The 15265-nt window shown below is 41.1% G+C and overlaps 1 protein-coding gene across 4 annotated transcripts in view; it reads right to left on the bottom strand.

Moving 5' to 3' along the window:
- Nucleotides 1-15265, bottom strand: part of LOC106081518 (titin) — a 178603-nt gene that overhangs the window by 21668 nt on the left and 141670 nt on the right. For 2 of the 4 annotated variants that reach the window (XM_059360572.1, XM_059360573.1), the window contains 2 exons: nucleotides 14941-15168; nucleotides 629-11302 (listed from right to left, as the gene is read on the bottom strand). The exons of the other annotated variants lie outside the window; for them this stretch is intronic. In XM_059360572.1, the coding sequence (XP_059216555.1) occupies nucleotides 629-11302; nucleotides 14941-15168 (10902 nt within the window). The remainder of the gene's footprint in view (nucleotides 1-628; nucleotides 11303-14940; nucleotides 15169-15265) is intronic. 4 annotated transcript variants of the gene reach the window in all.

The raw sequence follows: 15265 nt of genomic DNA, 5'->3' as shown, positions 1-15265 counted from the left end.
TTTTAGTAGTTCTTTGATTTGTTTTGAATTTGAAATAAATAAAAAGTGAATAAAGAAATTGGTCGGTCATAACGATGTTGATCCAAGGCTGTAGCTGCTGCACGCAAGGCTTACAAGGCTTAAATCTAAAAATCAAAGCGTTGGCAAGCAGGCGCGCTGAGCTTGCACTTAGTGTAGAAAACTGCTAGAATGATTAGTATCGTATAGTGGTAGGCGGCTGGTAGGTGTCAATATAAAGTGTTTTCTTGAGTGGGATAAGGAGGAGGTAAAAAAACTAAAACAAAACGAAAAAATAAATAAAAACTAATCTTTTAAGAAAGCAATAATCGTAGACAATATGGTAGGGTAGAGACAAAGGATAACAAAACGAAAACGCTAGATACGCAGCAGCAGCAGGATACGCATATATTCCAACGCTCAGAGATGTAGACTAGTAGAGGGCAGGTAGAGAGAAAGGAATTTTTATAGCGAACTCAGCATCTACATCTGCAAGATGCCAAGGCTAGGATTTTTTTGTTTTTTTTTTTGTTTTTGAGGGAGAAGTGAGGAAGGGAAATTTTGGTAGAAAGAGAACACATTGGTTGGCTGCTTATGGCTGAATTTGAAGGCATCTTTCCACAACACTTACTTGTTTGCTGTTTGGGTTTTGTTTTGGGTTTGGTGGTGGTGGTCTTTGTATCAGGGATTGTTTCTTCTGTGGTAGTGACCTTGTGAGATGTGGATGGTGTGAATTTTGGTTCAGTTTCCTCGATCTGCTTATCATGTTTTGGCTGATCTTCGTGTTCTGTTTCTGTTATTATGATTTCGTGTAAAGTGTCTTGGGTTTCTGGCTGTTCGGGTTGCTCGTCAACGCTGGCCGCTTTCGTGGGCTTTGTCGGTCTCTTTTTCTCTTTTTTGGGCTTTTCCGGTTCTGGTGTTTCGTCAGTCTGAACAGTCCTAGTCTTCTCTGGCATTTCTATCTTTTCGTATTGTTCGAGTGTGGTCGTGGGAATTTCCTCGTCAATCAGTTTCTGTATGTAATCGTCAATTTCGTCCTTTTTAACTTTTTTAATGATTTTCTTGGGTTTCTTGATTTTAGGTTCTTCCGGAAGAACTTGCTTATCGGTTTCGGCAACTTCTACAGGCTGCTCGACGGGTTCTTCGTCGATGATTACGGTAACCTCATTACTGTCCTCCTCGTGTATGGTTACAACATGAATGGTGGAGTCCTTTTCATCGTCCACCTTCTTGGTAAGCGTGCGTTTTTTGGTGGTCTTTTGCTTCGGTTTGCCTTGTTCATCGGTCACCTCTTCGACGCGCACTTCAAGTGGTGCACTCTCTACAACCTCGATCACGGGCAAAGGTTCCTGTTTTTCTTCTACCTCTTCTATAACCTTGATTTCGGAGATTGGCTTTTCCTCTTCATGAGTTTCTTTGGGTTTCTTTGCTTTTGGCTTTTTCTTTGGTTTTTCCTCTTCGCTTGGCTGGGGTTGTTCCTCAGTGACTTGTGCTGGGTACGTGCTTTCGGTGGCATTTTTCGGTTTTTGCTCAAACTCAATTTTGGCGTACTTTTCCAATTCTGTCTTCGGTATGTCCTGTTCAATGAGCTTCTGTATATAATCATAGAGATCGTCTTTCTTAACTTTCTTGGTCTTCTTTTTTACAGATTTTGGTTTTTCTTCGGTGGGTTGTTCGTCGGGCTGTGTTTCGAGAACGGTCACCTCGACATCTGGCTTATCATCGGTCTTAACTTCCACGACCTCAATGATATCCTCTTTGGGGCCTTGTTGACGTTTGATTTTACGTTTGGTAATTGTTTGCTTCTCAACGACTCCCTCCTCGTTGACCTTTTCAACCACCTCGGTCTGGCTCTCGACTACCTCAATCTTAAATGGCTCGGGCTCCTTGGGGGCCGGTGAAGTTTCTTTTACTGTTGCTTCAAATGCTGGACTTTCTTCGGGCTTTTCGGGTTCTGGTTTGGCCTTCTTCTCTTTGGGTTTCTTGGGGGATGGTGTCGGTTTAACTTGCTCCTCTTCCGACACCTTGTACTCGTATTCCTCTACTTTAGGCTGTGGTTCCGATTCGCTGACCACCACTTCCTGGGTTGGCTGCTTGGGTTTTTCTAGTTTTTCTTCCTCCATCTGTTTGACTTTAGGCTTCTTTTTCTTCTCCTTCTTAAATTCAGTATCGAGTAATGTTACTTCTGCAGTCTCCTCTACCTTGGGAGTTTCATCTTGTTTTTCTTCCACCGTAATCTCAAACTTATCCTCTTCTACGGCCGGCTCTTCTGGTACTTCTTCCTTCACAGTTATGTCCTCAGCAATTGGCTTCTCTTCATCCTTTTTGGGTTCTTTTTCTGTTAGTTTGACTTTTTGGGATGGCTTCTTCTTGAGTTTAATGGGTTTGTCAATTTCTATCTTCTCATAAGCCTCCAATTCTGTTTTTGAAATATCCTCCTCAATGAGTTTCTGTATATAGTCTTGCAGTTCGTCTTTGGGAACCTTCTTAGTTTTCTTTGGCTTCTTGGGCTTCTCTTCGGATGGTTGTTCAACAATTTCTTCAGGTTCCACAGATGTGACGGTTATTTCGGCCACCGGCTCTTCCTCGCCTATTTGCTTTTCTACAATTTCAATGATTTCTTCTTTGGGCCCAACTTGTTTCTTTATCTTCCTCTTGGTAATCTTCTGCGTTTTTACATCGCCTGTCTCATCGGTTACTTGAACCTCTTCTTGTTTAGTTTCTAGTTCGACAACGCTGACGGGGAATTGTTCTTCCACTTCCTCCGGCTGGGATTCTTGCACAATGATTTCTTGTGTCTCTTGTGGAATCTCCTCCGTTGGTTTGTCGTCTGGCTTTGTAGTCTTTGGTTTCTCCTTGACCACTTGCTTGGGTTTTTTCTTTAACTTGATGGGCTCCTCTATATCGATCTTTTCGTATTTTTCCAATTCGGTTTTTGGTATGTCTTGTTCTATGAGTTTCATGATGTAATCCTCCAAATCATCCTTCTTAACCTTTTTGGTCTTCTTTGGCTTCGATGGTCTCCTCTCGGTGGACTTGGGTGTCTCGAGTACTTCTTCTGGCTCCGTGGTAATTACGGATATTTCGGCTACAGGCTGTTCATCTCCTTGCTGTGTTTCAACTATTTCAATGATTTCCTGTTTGTCACCAACCTGTTTCTTAATCTTGCGTTTAGTAACCTTTTGTTTTTCAACTACGCCTTTCTCGTTGACAACCTCATGTTCTTCCTCTTTGCGGTCGACCTCAACTATGGAAATCTGCAAATCTTCGGTTGCTGGTTCTTCGGGCGCTTCCTCAGGTTCTGGAGATTTCTCTACTTGCTCATCCTGAGAAGCTTCTTCGGAAGCAGACATTTTGACTTTGTATTGGGGTTGATCTTCGTCTTGTTTAGCAGTTTTGGTCTTGGGCTTCTTTGGCTTTTTGGGAGCTGCAGTTTCCTCAACAGGTTGTTCCTCGGCCGATTCCTTTGTTGTTATTTCATAGGACTTAGTGATTTCAGGCTGTTCGGTCTTAAATATTTCTTGTGCCGCAGGTTCTTCCGGCTGTTTCTCTTTCTGCTGGGGTGTTTCCTCCTTAGCGGGTTTTTGTTTCTTGGGTTTCTTAACTTTCTCCGTTGTCTTTTCGGGAATATTTTCCTCTGGCACATCTGGGGTGACTTCCGGTTCTTCTGCTTCTTCTACATCATGTTGAACATATTCTTCGATCACATTGACTATGAATTCTTGTAGTTCTTCCTTTGGTATCTTCTTCACCTTTTTAACCGTTTTCTTTTCCTTTGGTTTTTCGACTTCCTCTTCGGGTGTCTTTTCTGTCTCAGTGATTTCGACAATGGTGACTTCGCTCACAGCTTGGTCACCTTCAGTGACTTCGGAAATTTCAAACACTTTCTCCTCTTGACCAGTCTTGGTCTTTATCTTGCGTTTGGTAATGGTTTTGGGTTTGACTTTGCCATCTTCGTCTGGCTCTTCGACAGTAACCGTAACTTGTTCGATTTCTTCTACAACCACTGGCTGTTCTTCTTTGACTTCAACTTTGTGTTTCTTGGTCTTTTTGGGCTTTGGCGTAGTTTCCTTTTTATCAATCTTGTCTTCTTTGGGTCCTTTGGGGCTTATATCATGTTCTTCTTTGAAATCGATTGCAAACTGTTCAGTGGGTTGCTGTTCCGGCTTGGTTGTTTCCTCCTCTATGACTTGCACAGACACTTCTTCAATTTGCTCTTCTTCTGGCACTATTTCTTCGACGTCATACTCATGCACCGTTACTGGAACCCCTTCGACGATCTCTGTAGTTTTCTTTTGATGCTTTTTAATAGCTTTTGGTTTTTTCTTGGGAGTCAATTCGAATTCAATTCCCTCAAATTGTTCCAATTCAGTTGTAGGAATTTCCTGCTCAATTAGTTGTTGGATGTAGGCATCGTGATCATCTTGTGGAGTCTTCTTCTTTTTGAATTTTTTGACGCGAACAGTTTCAGGTCTTTCCTCTGCGGGAGTCTCTTCTGGTATTAGTTCGGTAGTTGTGATCTCCACATCAGCTTCCTCTGGTTTGTGTTCCACATAGGATTCTACTATCTCAATAAGATACTCCTTGTCACCTTCCTTTTTCTTCAGCTTTCTCTTGGTCACAACCTGCTTGACTTCTTCTCCACCTACGTCAATTATTTCTTGAGTAACAACTTCGGGTTGCAATTCCTCAATTCGTGCGGAATATTCTTTAACTTCTTCCGTAGCCATAGGTTTCTTTTCTTTAGGTTTGCGTTTCTCAGGTTTTTCCTCTTTGGGAACTTGCTCTTCAACCTCTACCACCTTTTCTGATTTCGGTTTCTTGGGTTTGCGTTTTGACGTTTCCTTGACATCTATTTCCTCTTCCGGTTTATCCTCCTCTTCGAAGATGGTGGGTGTAACGTACTCTTCCAGCACATTAATAACAAATTCCTTAATTTGTTCTTTGGGAACCTTTTTAGTCTTCTTTACACGTTTCGGTTCCTCAGGTTTGTCACTTTCTTGAGGAGTTTCATTAGTCTCTGTGACTTCTACAATCGTTACCTCAGCATTGGGCTGATTTTCCTCAATCACTTCGGAAATTTCAAAGACCTTCTCTTCAGGACCGGACTTGGTCTTAATCTTTCGCTTAGTGATGGTTTTCTTCTTAATTTCGCCTGTTTCCGATGGTTGTTCAACAATTTCGGTTGTTTCGGCAATTTCTTCCACCTCGACTGGCTTCTCTCCGGTTTGTTTCTTTTCTTTGGGTTTGCGTTTCTCAGGTTTTTCCTCTTTGGGAGCTTGCTCTTCAACCTCTACCACCTTATCTGATTTGGGTTTCTTGGGTTTGCGTTTTGACGTTTCCTTGACGTCTATTTCCTCTTCCGGTTTATCCTCCTCTTCGAAGATGGTGGGTTTAACGTACTCTTCCAGCACATTAATAACAAATTCCTTAATTTGTTCTTTGGGAACCTTTTTAGTCTTCTTTACACGTTTCGGTTCCTCAGGTTTGTCACTTTCTTGAGGAGTTTCATTAGTCTCTGTGACTTCTACAATCGTTACCTCAGCATTGGGCTGATTTTCCTCAATCACTTCGGAAATTTCAAAGACCTTCTCTTCAGGACCGGACTTGGTCTTAATCTTTCGCTTAGTAACGGTTTTCTTCTTAATTTCGCCTGTTTCCGTTGGTTGTTCAATAATTTCGGTTGTTTCCGCAATTTCTTCCACTTTGATTGGCTTCTCTTCAATTTCTTTAACCTTAGGCTTCTTTACCTTCTTCGGTTTGTCTTCCTCATCGAAGATGGTAGGTGTGGCATACTCCTCCAGTACATTAATAACAAATTCTTTAATTTGTTCTTTGGGAACCTTTTTAGTTTTCTTCACACGTTTAGGTTCTTCGGATTTGTCAATTTCTTGAGGAGTTTCATCAGTTTCTGTGACTTCTACAATTGTTACCTCAGCATTGGGCTGGTCTTCCTCAATCACTTCGGAAATTTCAAAGACCTTATCCTCAGGTCCGGATTTGGTCTTAATTATTCGCTTAGTGATGATTTTCTTCTTAACTTCGCCTATTTCCGTTGGTTGTTCAACAACTTCGGTTGTTTCTGCAATTTCTTGCACCTCGACTGGCTTCTCTTGAATTTCTTCAACTTTAGCCTTTTTCACCTTCTTCGGTTTAGGCTTAACTTTATCGTCCTTTAGCTCTTCTACTTCGCTTTCTGCTTCTTCTTTTGTGATAACGGTAAACTCTTTGGGTGTTTCCTCAGCTGGTTTAATTTCTTCTTCAACTTCTGTTTTGGGAAGTTCTTCGGGAATTTCTTCTTCTGGGGCGGATTCCTGAATTTCAAACTCATGCACCGTTACCGGCAAACCCTCCACGATTTTGGTGGTCTTTTTGTGCACCTTCTTTACAGTTTTTGGCTTAGTCTTGGGTTTGCTTTCAATTTCCGTCGCCTCGTACTGTTTCAATTCGGCTTTGGTAATCTCTTGCTCAATAAGTTGCTGAATGTAGACGTCCTGGTCATCTTGGGAGGGTTTCTTCTTTTTGAATTTCTTAACCTTGACTTCTTCTGGTTGCAATTCAGCTGGAGCATCTTCAGGCACAATTTCCCTAGTGGTTATCTCTACCTCTGTCTCGGGTTGATTTTCGACAGTAGACTCCACTATTTCGATGACATACTCCTTGTCACCTTCCTTCTTTTTAAGTTTTCTCTTGGTGACAACCTGCTTGACTTCTTCGCCGGATTCGTCAACAACAGTTTCAGTGGTGACCTCAGGTTGCAGTTCTTCAATGCGCACCGAATATTCGGAGACTTCTTTTTTTTCTGTTTTTGGACGCTTGGATTTGGGCTTGGGTTTTGATGGTTTTTGTTCCTTTGGAGTTTCTTCGTCAATCTCTTCGACTGATTCTTGCTCAAAAACAGTCGGTGTTACATACTCTTCAAGCACATTAATAACGAATTCTTCAATATTTTCTTTGGGCACTTTCTTTGTCTTCGCAACTGACTTCTTTCTCTTCAATTTCCCTTCATCTTGAGGAACTGGTGCAGTCTCTACTATCTCAACAATTGTTACATCGGCATTAGTTTTATCGTCTTCAGATATTTCGGAGATTTCAAAAACTTTTTCTTCGGGACCAGCTTTGGTTTTGATCTTACGCTTTGTAATCGTTTTCTTCTTTACTTCTCCCGTTTCCGTGTGTTGTTCCACAATCTCGGTGAGCTGTTCCTCTTCTTGTACATCTACTGGCTGCTCTTCGAATTGCATTGGGTTTACATACTCTTCTATGACATTGACAATGAATTCTTGTATTTGTTCCTTTGGAATCTTCTTGGACTTCTTGACAGGTTTCTTGAAGGGCTGTGGTTTTTCCTCTGGAGCCTCATCGGTTTTGGTGATTTCCGTTACAATGATTTCAGCATTGGGCTGACCGTCTTCTACTATTTCGGCAATTTCGAATATCTTCTCCTCTGGTCCTGTCTTTGTCTTCACCTTGCGCTTGGTAACGGTTTTCTTCTTGATTTCGCCTGTCTCCGTGGGTTGCTCTATAGTTTCAACTGTCTGTACAATTTCCTCAACGTCGAAGGGCTTTTCTTCGGTAACCTGAACCTTGGCAGTCTTGGGTTTTTTTGTTTTGGGTTTGGTTTCCTTTAGTTTCACCTGTGCATCTTCGGTGAGCAATTCGGTAACTTCCTCTTCTCCCACAACGAATTTAAAATCTTCAGGGATTTCTTCGGATTTAGGCTTTTCTTCTTCGACAACTTCTATACGTTGGTCTGGCAACTCTTCTTGTGGCATTACCTCTTCAATTTCAAATTCGTGAACTGTAACCCGAACACCTTCAACTATTTCAGTGACCTTCTTGTGACGTTTTTTAACACTCTTGGGTTTCTTCTTAGGCTTGTTTTCCATGTCTGTTGGCTCGTACTGTTCCAATTCAGTTGTTGGAATTTCCTGATCTATTAGTTCTTGAATGTACGCCTCATAGTCATCCGGTGAGGTGGGTTTCTTTTTGAATTTCTTTACCTTGACCGTTTCAAGCTTGGTTTCTTCAGTCACATCCTTGGGAAGAACTTCGGTGGTTGTTATTTCTACTTCAGCCTCTGGTTTGTTTTCGACATATGACTCTACTATCTCGATAATGTATTCTTTGGGCCCCTCCTTCTTTTTGAGCTTTTTCTTGGTGATGACTTGCTTCACCTTTTCGCCACTCTCGTCGGTTATAGTCTGTGTGACTGTTTCCGGCTGTAGCTCTTCAATACGAATCGTGTATTCGTTAACCGTTTCTTCGGGCACCTTGGCCTTGGGACGTTTTGCCTTAGGCTTTGGTTTTGGTTTCTCTTCCTCGGTAACTCCAATTGTAAACTCTTCATCCGAGGGTTTCTCAGTTGGCTGATCTAACGATTCGATAACCTCAATCTCTTGGGTAGTTGGTTCCGGCTGTTCAATTTCCGACTCGGAGAATTTAACTTTTTTGATTTTGGGCGTTTTCGGTTTCTTCGTTTTCTTGGTGGTTTCTTGAGGCACATCTTCCTCGGGCTTGGGTTGGTCACCCTCTGAAATATCTTCCACTATAGTTTTGGCGGAGAAAATACTTTCATCGAATTCTTGAGGAAGCGGTTCCAGGGGTCGCTTCTCTTCCTCTACGACTTGGACTGTGTCGAGGGCTTCAGGTTGTTCGTTAATAATGCGCACAATGTAATCATCAAGCTCCTCCTTCTTGATGGTTTTCTTAACCTTCTTTGGTTTGTGGGGAACTTCTTTTTCTTCTTTAGGCTCTGTGGGTTTCTCCGGCTCAAATTCGGTCATTATAATGGTGAGCTCCACTTCGGGCTTGTCATCGGATTGCTCATCAATGACCAACACCTCGTACACCTTTTCGCCCACCTTCTTCTTAATCTTGCGTTTTGTTTTAGTTTTCTCCTCTACTTTACCGTCTTCTTTAGTTTCGATTACAGTTTCCGTTTGTTCGGATACTTCTTGCACAACCACTTGCTGCACTGGCACATCTTGTGGTTGTTCCTTGCGAGTAAGAGGAGTTGGGTGCTCTTCTTCTTCTTCGATACCTTTACGTTCTTCTGGTTCCGTTTCAGTTATCCTAACCGATAGATCTTCATAGGTTTCTTCGGGCGCTGGAACATCATCGGGCTTCTTGGGCTTAGGGGTATGCGATGGTTTCTTCTGTTTTGGCTTCTTCTCGACTGGTTCGACCTCTGTCAAACCTACTTCCAGCAAATCTCCCTCGAGAGGAATAACTTCTTTGGGAACCTTCTTTGTTTTCTTGAGCTTTTTAGGCGTCTTGGTGAATTCCATTTGCTCGAATTTCTCCAGCTCTGTCTTGGGAATTTCAGCTTCAATTAGTTTCTGTATATATTCATCCAATTCGTCTTTCTTCATCTTTTTGACCTTTTTCTTTTTGAGGGGCTTTTCTTCTTCCGGAGTTTCTTCAAGGTCTGGCGCCTCAGTTGTAGAAACGACAACCTCAAACATGGGTTCCTCACCCTCTTCGTTAGTGGTTTCAGTTATTTCAATGATGTGCTCTTCGTCTCCCTTCTTGTGTTGAATTCTACGCTTTTTGGTTACCTTCTTGGTCAGTTCTTCGGTTTCTATGGTGGGCTCTAATTCAGCCACTGATATTTCATAGAAACGCTCGTCGACAGTATCTGCGGGTTGTTCCTGCAATTCGGTTACAAACTCCTCGATGTCTTGAGGCGCCATGGTCTTGACCTTCTTTTTCTTTTTAACGATGGTGGGTGCTGCTGATGGAGTCTCATCTGTTTGGATGGTGGTAACAGTTATTTCATATTGTTTCTCCTCAGAATCGGGCTTGTCGCTGGGCGTTTCCACAATTTCTATTATGTGGTCTCCTGTGGTGGTTTTTTGCACAATCTTTCTCTTCTTCTTTGTTATGCGTTTCTTTTCGACTTCCCCATCGACTTGATCCTCTTCAATTAACTCGGGTTTATATTCGATAACATCCAAAACCTCTGGAACGGATTCGGTTTCCGATTCGGGCTTGTCCGGGGATTCTTGGGCCTTGAAAGCTATTTCAGTATCTTCCTCGCGTGGTTTCTTGGGTTTCTTCTTTTTCTTAGTGGTCTCGCCAACCTTGGGGGTTTCTTCGGCAACTAGCTCTTCTGTAGTCTCTTTGGTGAATGGCTTAAGAGTCACTTCTTCCAGGAGCTCTTCCTCGATCGGAAGTTTTCCTTTTCCAAGTTTTAGTTTACGTTCTTCGGGTTGTACTTCTTCCTTTTTGGGTTTCTTGGGACGCCTGTACTTTGTTTGGGGTTGAGCTTCTTCGGCTTGAGGTAGCTCTTCGTCTTCGAACAGGGTGGGTTTTTCCAACTCCTCATCACTAAATTCGGTAGGCTTGAAAGCCTTAGGACGTTTCTTCAATACCAGTAAAGCTTCTTCTACATTTCGCGAAAGTTCACCGCGCCCACGTTTGGTTTCCAAGTCAGTGATGGTGAACTTGAAATTGTATGGGGCATAAGGAATAAAAGTAATCCAGCTCTTGAGTTTGGTTTTGAAGGGAACTTTTTCCTTCTTGGGTTTGACTTGGGCAGGCTTTTGTTTGGGTGTTTTGAGCTTCAGCATTTGTGGGAATTCGGCAACTGAAGTAATTTCCACTTGACGCGATTTTTTGATTTCAATTTTTTCGATTTTCATGGGCACGAGTTTGAGAGGTTTAACCGGTTTCACCGACGAGTCCCGACGCGCTTGTTGCGGTTTTTGCAATTCCGTACGTTTGTAGTCCTGTAACACTGTCTTGGGTATTTCCTGCTGTATCAAAAATTCTATGTACTCATATAAGTCGTCCTTATTAACCTTCTTCTTGGTCGACTTCTTCTTTTTCTTTTCTTTGGGCTTCTCAGCCATACCTTCGGTAACCCTAACTTTAAAGTCGTCCACGGCCGTCTCCTGGGTAGTCTCCTCAGGCTTGTCAACATTGTCGTCTTCGTCTTCCCTCACAACTACAGTAACTTCTTCCTCCTGTCCGGGTTTCTGAGTCGAGATGACCTCGATTATTTGTTCCTGATCGCCAACCTTCTTCTTAATCTTGCGTTTCTTGATCACAGTGGTGCCTTTCTCTTCCAAAACATCTCCCTTGTGATCCTCGGTCGTTTCGGTTGGCACTTCGATCTCCATAACTTCCTCGGGCAGATATTCGATTTCGGGCTGCTCTTCGATAACGCCATAAGACGTCTTCTTCGTCTTGGGCTTTTTGGTTTTGGTCTTTTCTTTGGGCGTATCTGTATGCTCTGTTTGTGTTATGTCTTCACTTACATCATCTGGTTCGGTAATAGTGTATGCTTTGTTTTCTTGGTCTAATTGACAAAAATATTGTTTATATTGGATATGGTATACCTTTGCAAACTTATAGTTAAAAATTTATTGGAAAAAAACAGTATATTGTATATATATATATAAAAAATCCTACACATTGGGATATGGAATAAATTGAGATAAAAAAAACTCAACGTCTGAGAACATTTCAAACTAACAAAAAAAAAAAAAAAATAGGGGTGGGTGGGAGTAGTGGGTAGAGGGTGGTTGTGTGGTCAGAGTGGTATTTGTGTGGTTTTAGTTTAGAAAATGCATTTCTCGTTTTCGTGGGTGTGTGTGTGTGTGTGTGTGTGTGAGTATGTCAAACATATACATATTTGTATGCTGCAACATCATCACTTCAATTCAGTTCTTGGTCTCAACAGCCTTTTGGGACAATGCACTGCCTGCCAACTTATTTTGTGTCTATGATTGGTCGATGTGCACTTGAAGGATATGTGTTGTATATATGTTATATATATATGTGTGTGTGTGTATATATATATTGGTCAAAAGAACAAACATTATGTGTTAGTACAGAAATACGAATCGCATAGGGTTAGTTGATTATCAAGTAGTTCCATCTTAAGAATACTCAAGTGTCCTGTATTATATATTCTTGGAATATAATTTTTGAGTAGGGGCGGGAGGGTTAAAACAATTTTTTCTTACTATTAGTAAATATTTTCACACAATTGTAGGAGTAGGTTCGTCGGTTGGTTGAAAGTTTTGTTGATTGGATTTCCTTTTTTTGGATTGTGGAGGTTGTAGTAATAGTCAGTAGGAATGTTTTTTGTCGGGTTCTTAAAGTAAAAGTATTTAACATATCTTTTGGAATGCTTTTTGAGGAATCTCTTGTGGTTTAACAATTCTAAAGATTGAGATCAAGTTATATGGTATTATGCCCAATAATAAAACATACGGTAGTATGTATTATGATGGTCACAATATTTTCAGTTTACGATCTTTCTTGAAGAACACCAATTTCTCGCAAAGTGCGTAGATGTTGGAGTCCAAAGTAACCCTGCTGGAACGAAAACCCAGTATGGTCTAATCCATAGATGGGCAGTTTGACCCTTGGAAGAGTTCAAAAGTTGAGGTGTCAGGGGGGCGTATGAAAAAAATAGTCTGACGAAAATAGACTGAGGTTTATTCAGCGTAAAAGCCATGGCGGCTGGGTATAGGGTATCCCATTTGTGCTGACAAGCAAGAAACGCAGATAACAGTTTTTCCCCTCCACCAAAGGATGGGGGCATACTAATATCGTCATTCCGTTCGTAACACCTCGAAATATGTGTCTAAGACCCCATGAAGTACATAAAGGGTGATATTTTAGCTATTATCTTTTTGGCAACACTGGTTTAAACAGCTCACGCACGTTTCGTGTTTTGTTTCACTGTCAAACATCTTCAGTTTGGTCATAATTTAAGCATGAACGAACGACGCTTGCAAATTATTGAATTTTATTATCAAAATGCATGCTCTGTTAAGAAATTTCATAGCGTGCTTCTTCCATTCCATGGAGCAAGCTCATTTCTGCCTCAATGGTTACTTAAATAAGCAGAATTGCCGATTTTCAAGTGAAGATCAGATAGAAGCATTGCAAGAGTTACCAATGCATCCAGAAAAAGTCACAGTTCGGTGCGGTTTATTGGCTGGTGGTATGATGATGCGAATCGTAACGTAACTGTGAATGGTGAGCGCTATCGTGAGATGGTATCCAATTTTTTTTTGTCCAAAATGCAAGAGCTTGACTTGAATGGCATGTGGTTTCAAAAAGACGGAGCCAAATGCCACAGAGCACTCGTAGCAATGGACTTATTGATTTAACGCCTTTAGACTATTTTTGTGGGGCTCTGTTAAACCTCATGTCAATACAGACAAGCCCGCTTCAATTGACGCAGTGGAAGACAAAATTGAAGCATTTATTTGTGAGATACCGGTCGAAATGTTGGAAAGAGTATGCCATAATTGGACTAAGCGATTGACCATTTGAGGCGCAGTCACGGTCAACATTTGCATGAAATAATCTTAAAATTTAAAATTATATAGACCGTTCTATCAATTCAATAAAGATTTCATGCATTTTTTGTGAATTTTATGTGTGTGTGTGTTTTTTTTTTGAAAAACTAGGCGAGTACAAATACTACTTATTAGTGGAGGCCACCGTGGCATGGGTTCAAATACCGACGTGAACATGTACAAAATTTTCAGCGGGTGTTATCCCCTTACTAATGCTGGCACATTTTTAAGGTATCCTGCAATGTTAAAAACTTCTCTACCAAGTGGTGTCGCTATGCGCACGCCGTGCGGACTCGGCATAAAAATGGAGGCCCCCTATCATTGAGCTTAAAACTTGAATCGGACATCATTCATTGATATGTGAGAAGTATTCCCCGTTCCTTAATGGAATGTTCATGGGAAATTTAGTTAGTTTAGCACTTCTTATTAGTGTAGGTCGGTTGGGATTGTAAATGAGCCAAATCGGTCCATGTTTTGGTAAAGCTGTCATATAAACCGATCTTGGGTCTTGACTTTTTGAGCCTCTAGAGTAAAGCTAGGCACTTGAAATTTTGCTGAAATACTTGTTGGAATTTTAAATGGGCCAAATCGGTCCATGTTTTGATATAAACCGATCTTGGATCTTGACTTCTTGAGCCTCTAGAGGGCGTAATTTTTATCCGATTTGGCTGAACTTTTGTACGTGATGTTTTGATATCACTTCCAACAACTGTGCTAAGTACGGTTGATAACCTGATATATAAACCGATCTCCCAATTTGGAACTCCGAGCCACTGGAGGGCGCAAGTTATACTAGATTTGGCTGAAATTTTGGAGGTGGTATATTTCTATGACTTCTAACACGCAAGTTTGGTCCATATCGGTCAATAACTTGATGTAGCTCATATATATATTGAAAAAGTCATTGAAAGAACTTGACAAATGCGTTCCATGGTGGAGGGTACATAAGATTCGGCACGGCCGAACTTGCGTGCTGCATTTACTTGTCTTTCTTTGCATGACATTAAATTGGTTGTCAAAAGGATGAGGCGAAACAAAAATGAGCTCGGAAGTGTTTTTTGGTGAAGAGCTGATTCTGTATGGGATTGAAGCCAAATATGGCTTCCTATATAGGATAGGACATCCTCTATTCCGAAGTTCCTTCCAAGTTGGGTTTGGAAAATCGCAGCAGGGGTATTTTAGACGATTTTACTATAAAATTGATCTCTTGAGATAGAGAGTGTAGTTTCATACTAAGAAAGAGAGTAAGAGAAAATGCATTCAGACTCTTGTTATTTTCGAAAGTCGTCTGTTAGGTTTCTAACAATTGACAATATTGACATTAGCTTGAGAGTAATTTAGTTTATTGTTTCCATAATTATAACCTCTCTTTGCATATGTGTATGTATGTATGCACACATATACATACATATATTTAATTGTATTGTAAAGTAAACACAATCTTTCTGTGGACTGTATATATGAGAAACAAAGGGTTTGACCTAACCACCACTTGTTGTGGAGGGGAATGAAATAATACCTGAACTTGTAGACTAGCATGTAGTAGTGCTATGTATATATATATATACGAGTACATATATAATAGTCTTATAGTAGGGGAGAGTAAGTAGAAATGTACCTGTTGTATCGCTGACTTCGACGATTTCGATTTGAGCGGGCAAAGTTTCTTCAGGTTCTTTGGTCGATTCGGTATCACTGAGTACTTCTTCGACAAGTACTCCCTCCTCTTGGGTAACCTTCTTGTTTTCGGTTTCAATGACTGTCGCACCGTCTTCGTTTTGTACGGATTTGAATGTGGTAATGAAAACGGGCTTTTCATCTGTGATCTGTTTTTTCGGCTTATCTTCTATTTATTTGTTGTTGTTGTTGTTGGATGTAGTTGATGATAAGAGTGTTTGTGGTGGTGTGGATTATATTGTATGGAAAATATACGGAAATTGTTA

The sequence above is a fragment of the Stomoxys calcitrans genome, chromosome 1, assembly GCF_963082655.1.
Source record: "Stomoxys calcitrans chromosome 1, idStoCalc2.1, whole genome shotgun sequence".
Classification (NCBI taxonomy): Eukaryota; Metazoa; Arthropoda; class Insecta; order Diptera; family Muscidae; genus Stomoxys; species Stomoxys calcitrans.
Note: the sequence above shows the minus strand (reverse complement) of the source record. Positions and strands in the feature narration are given on the sequence as shown.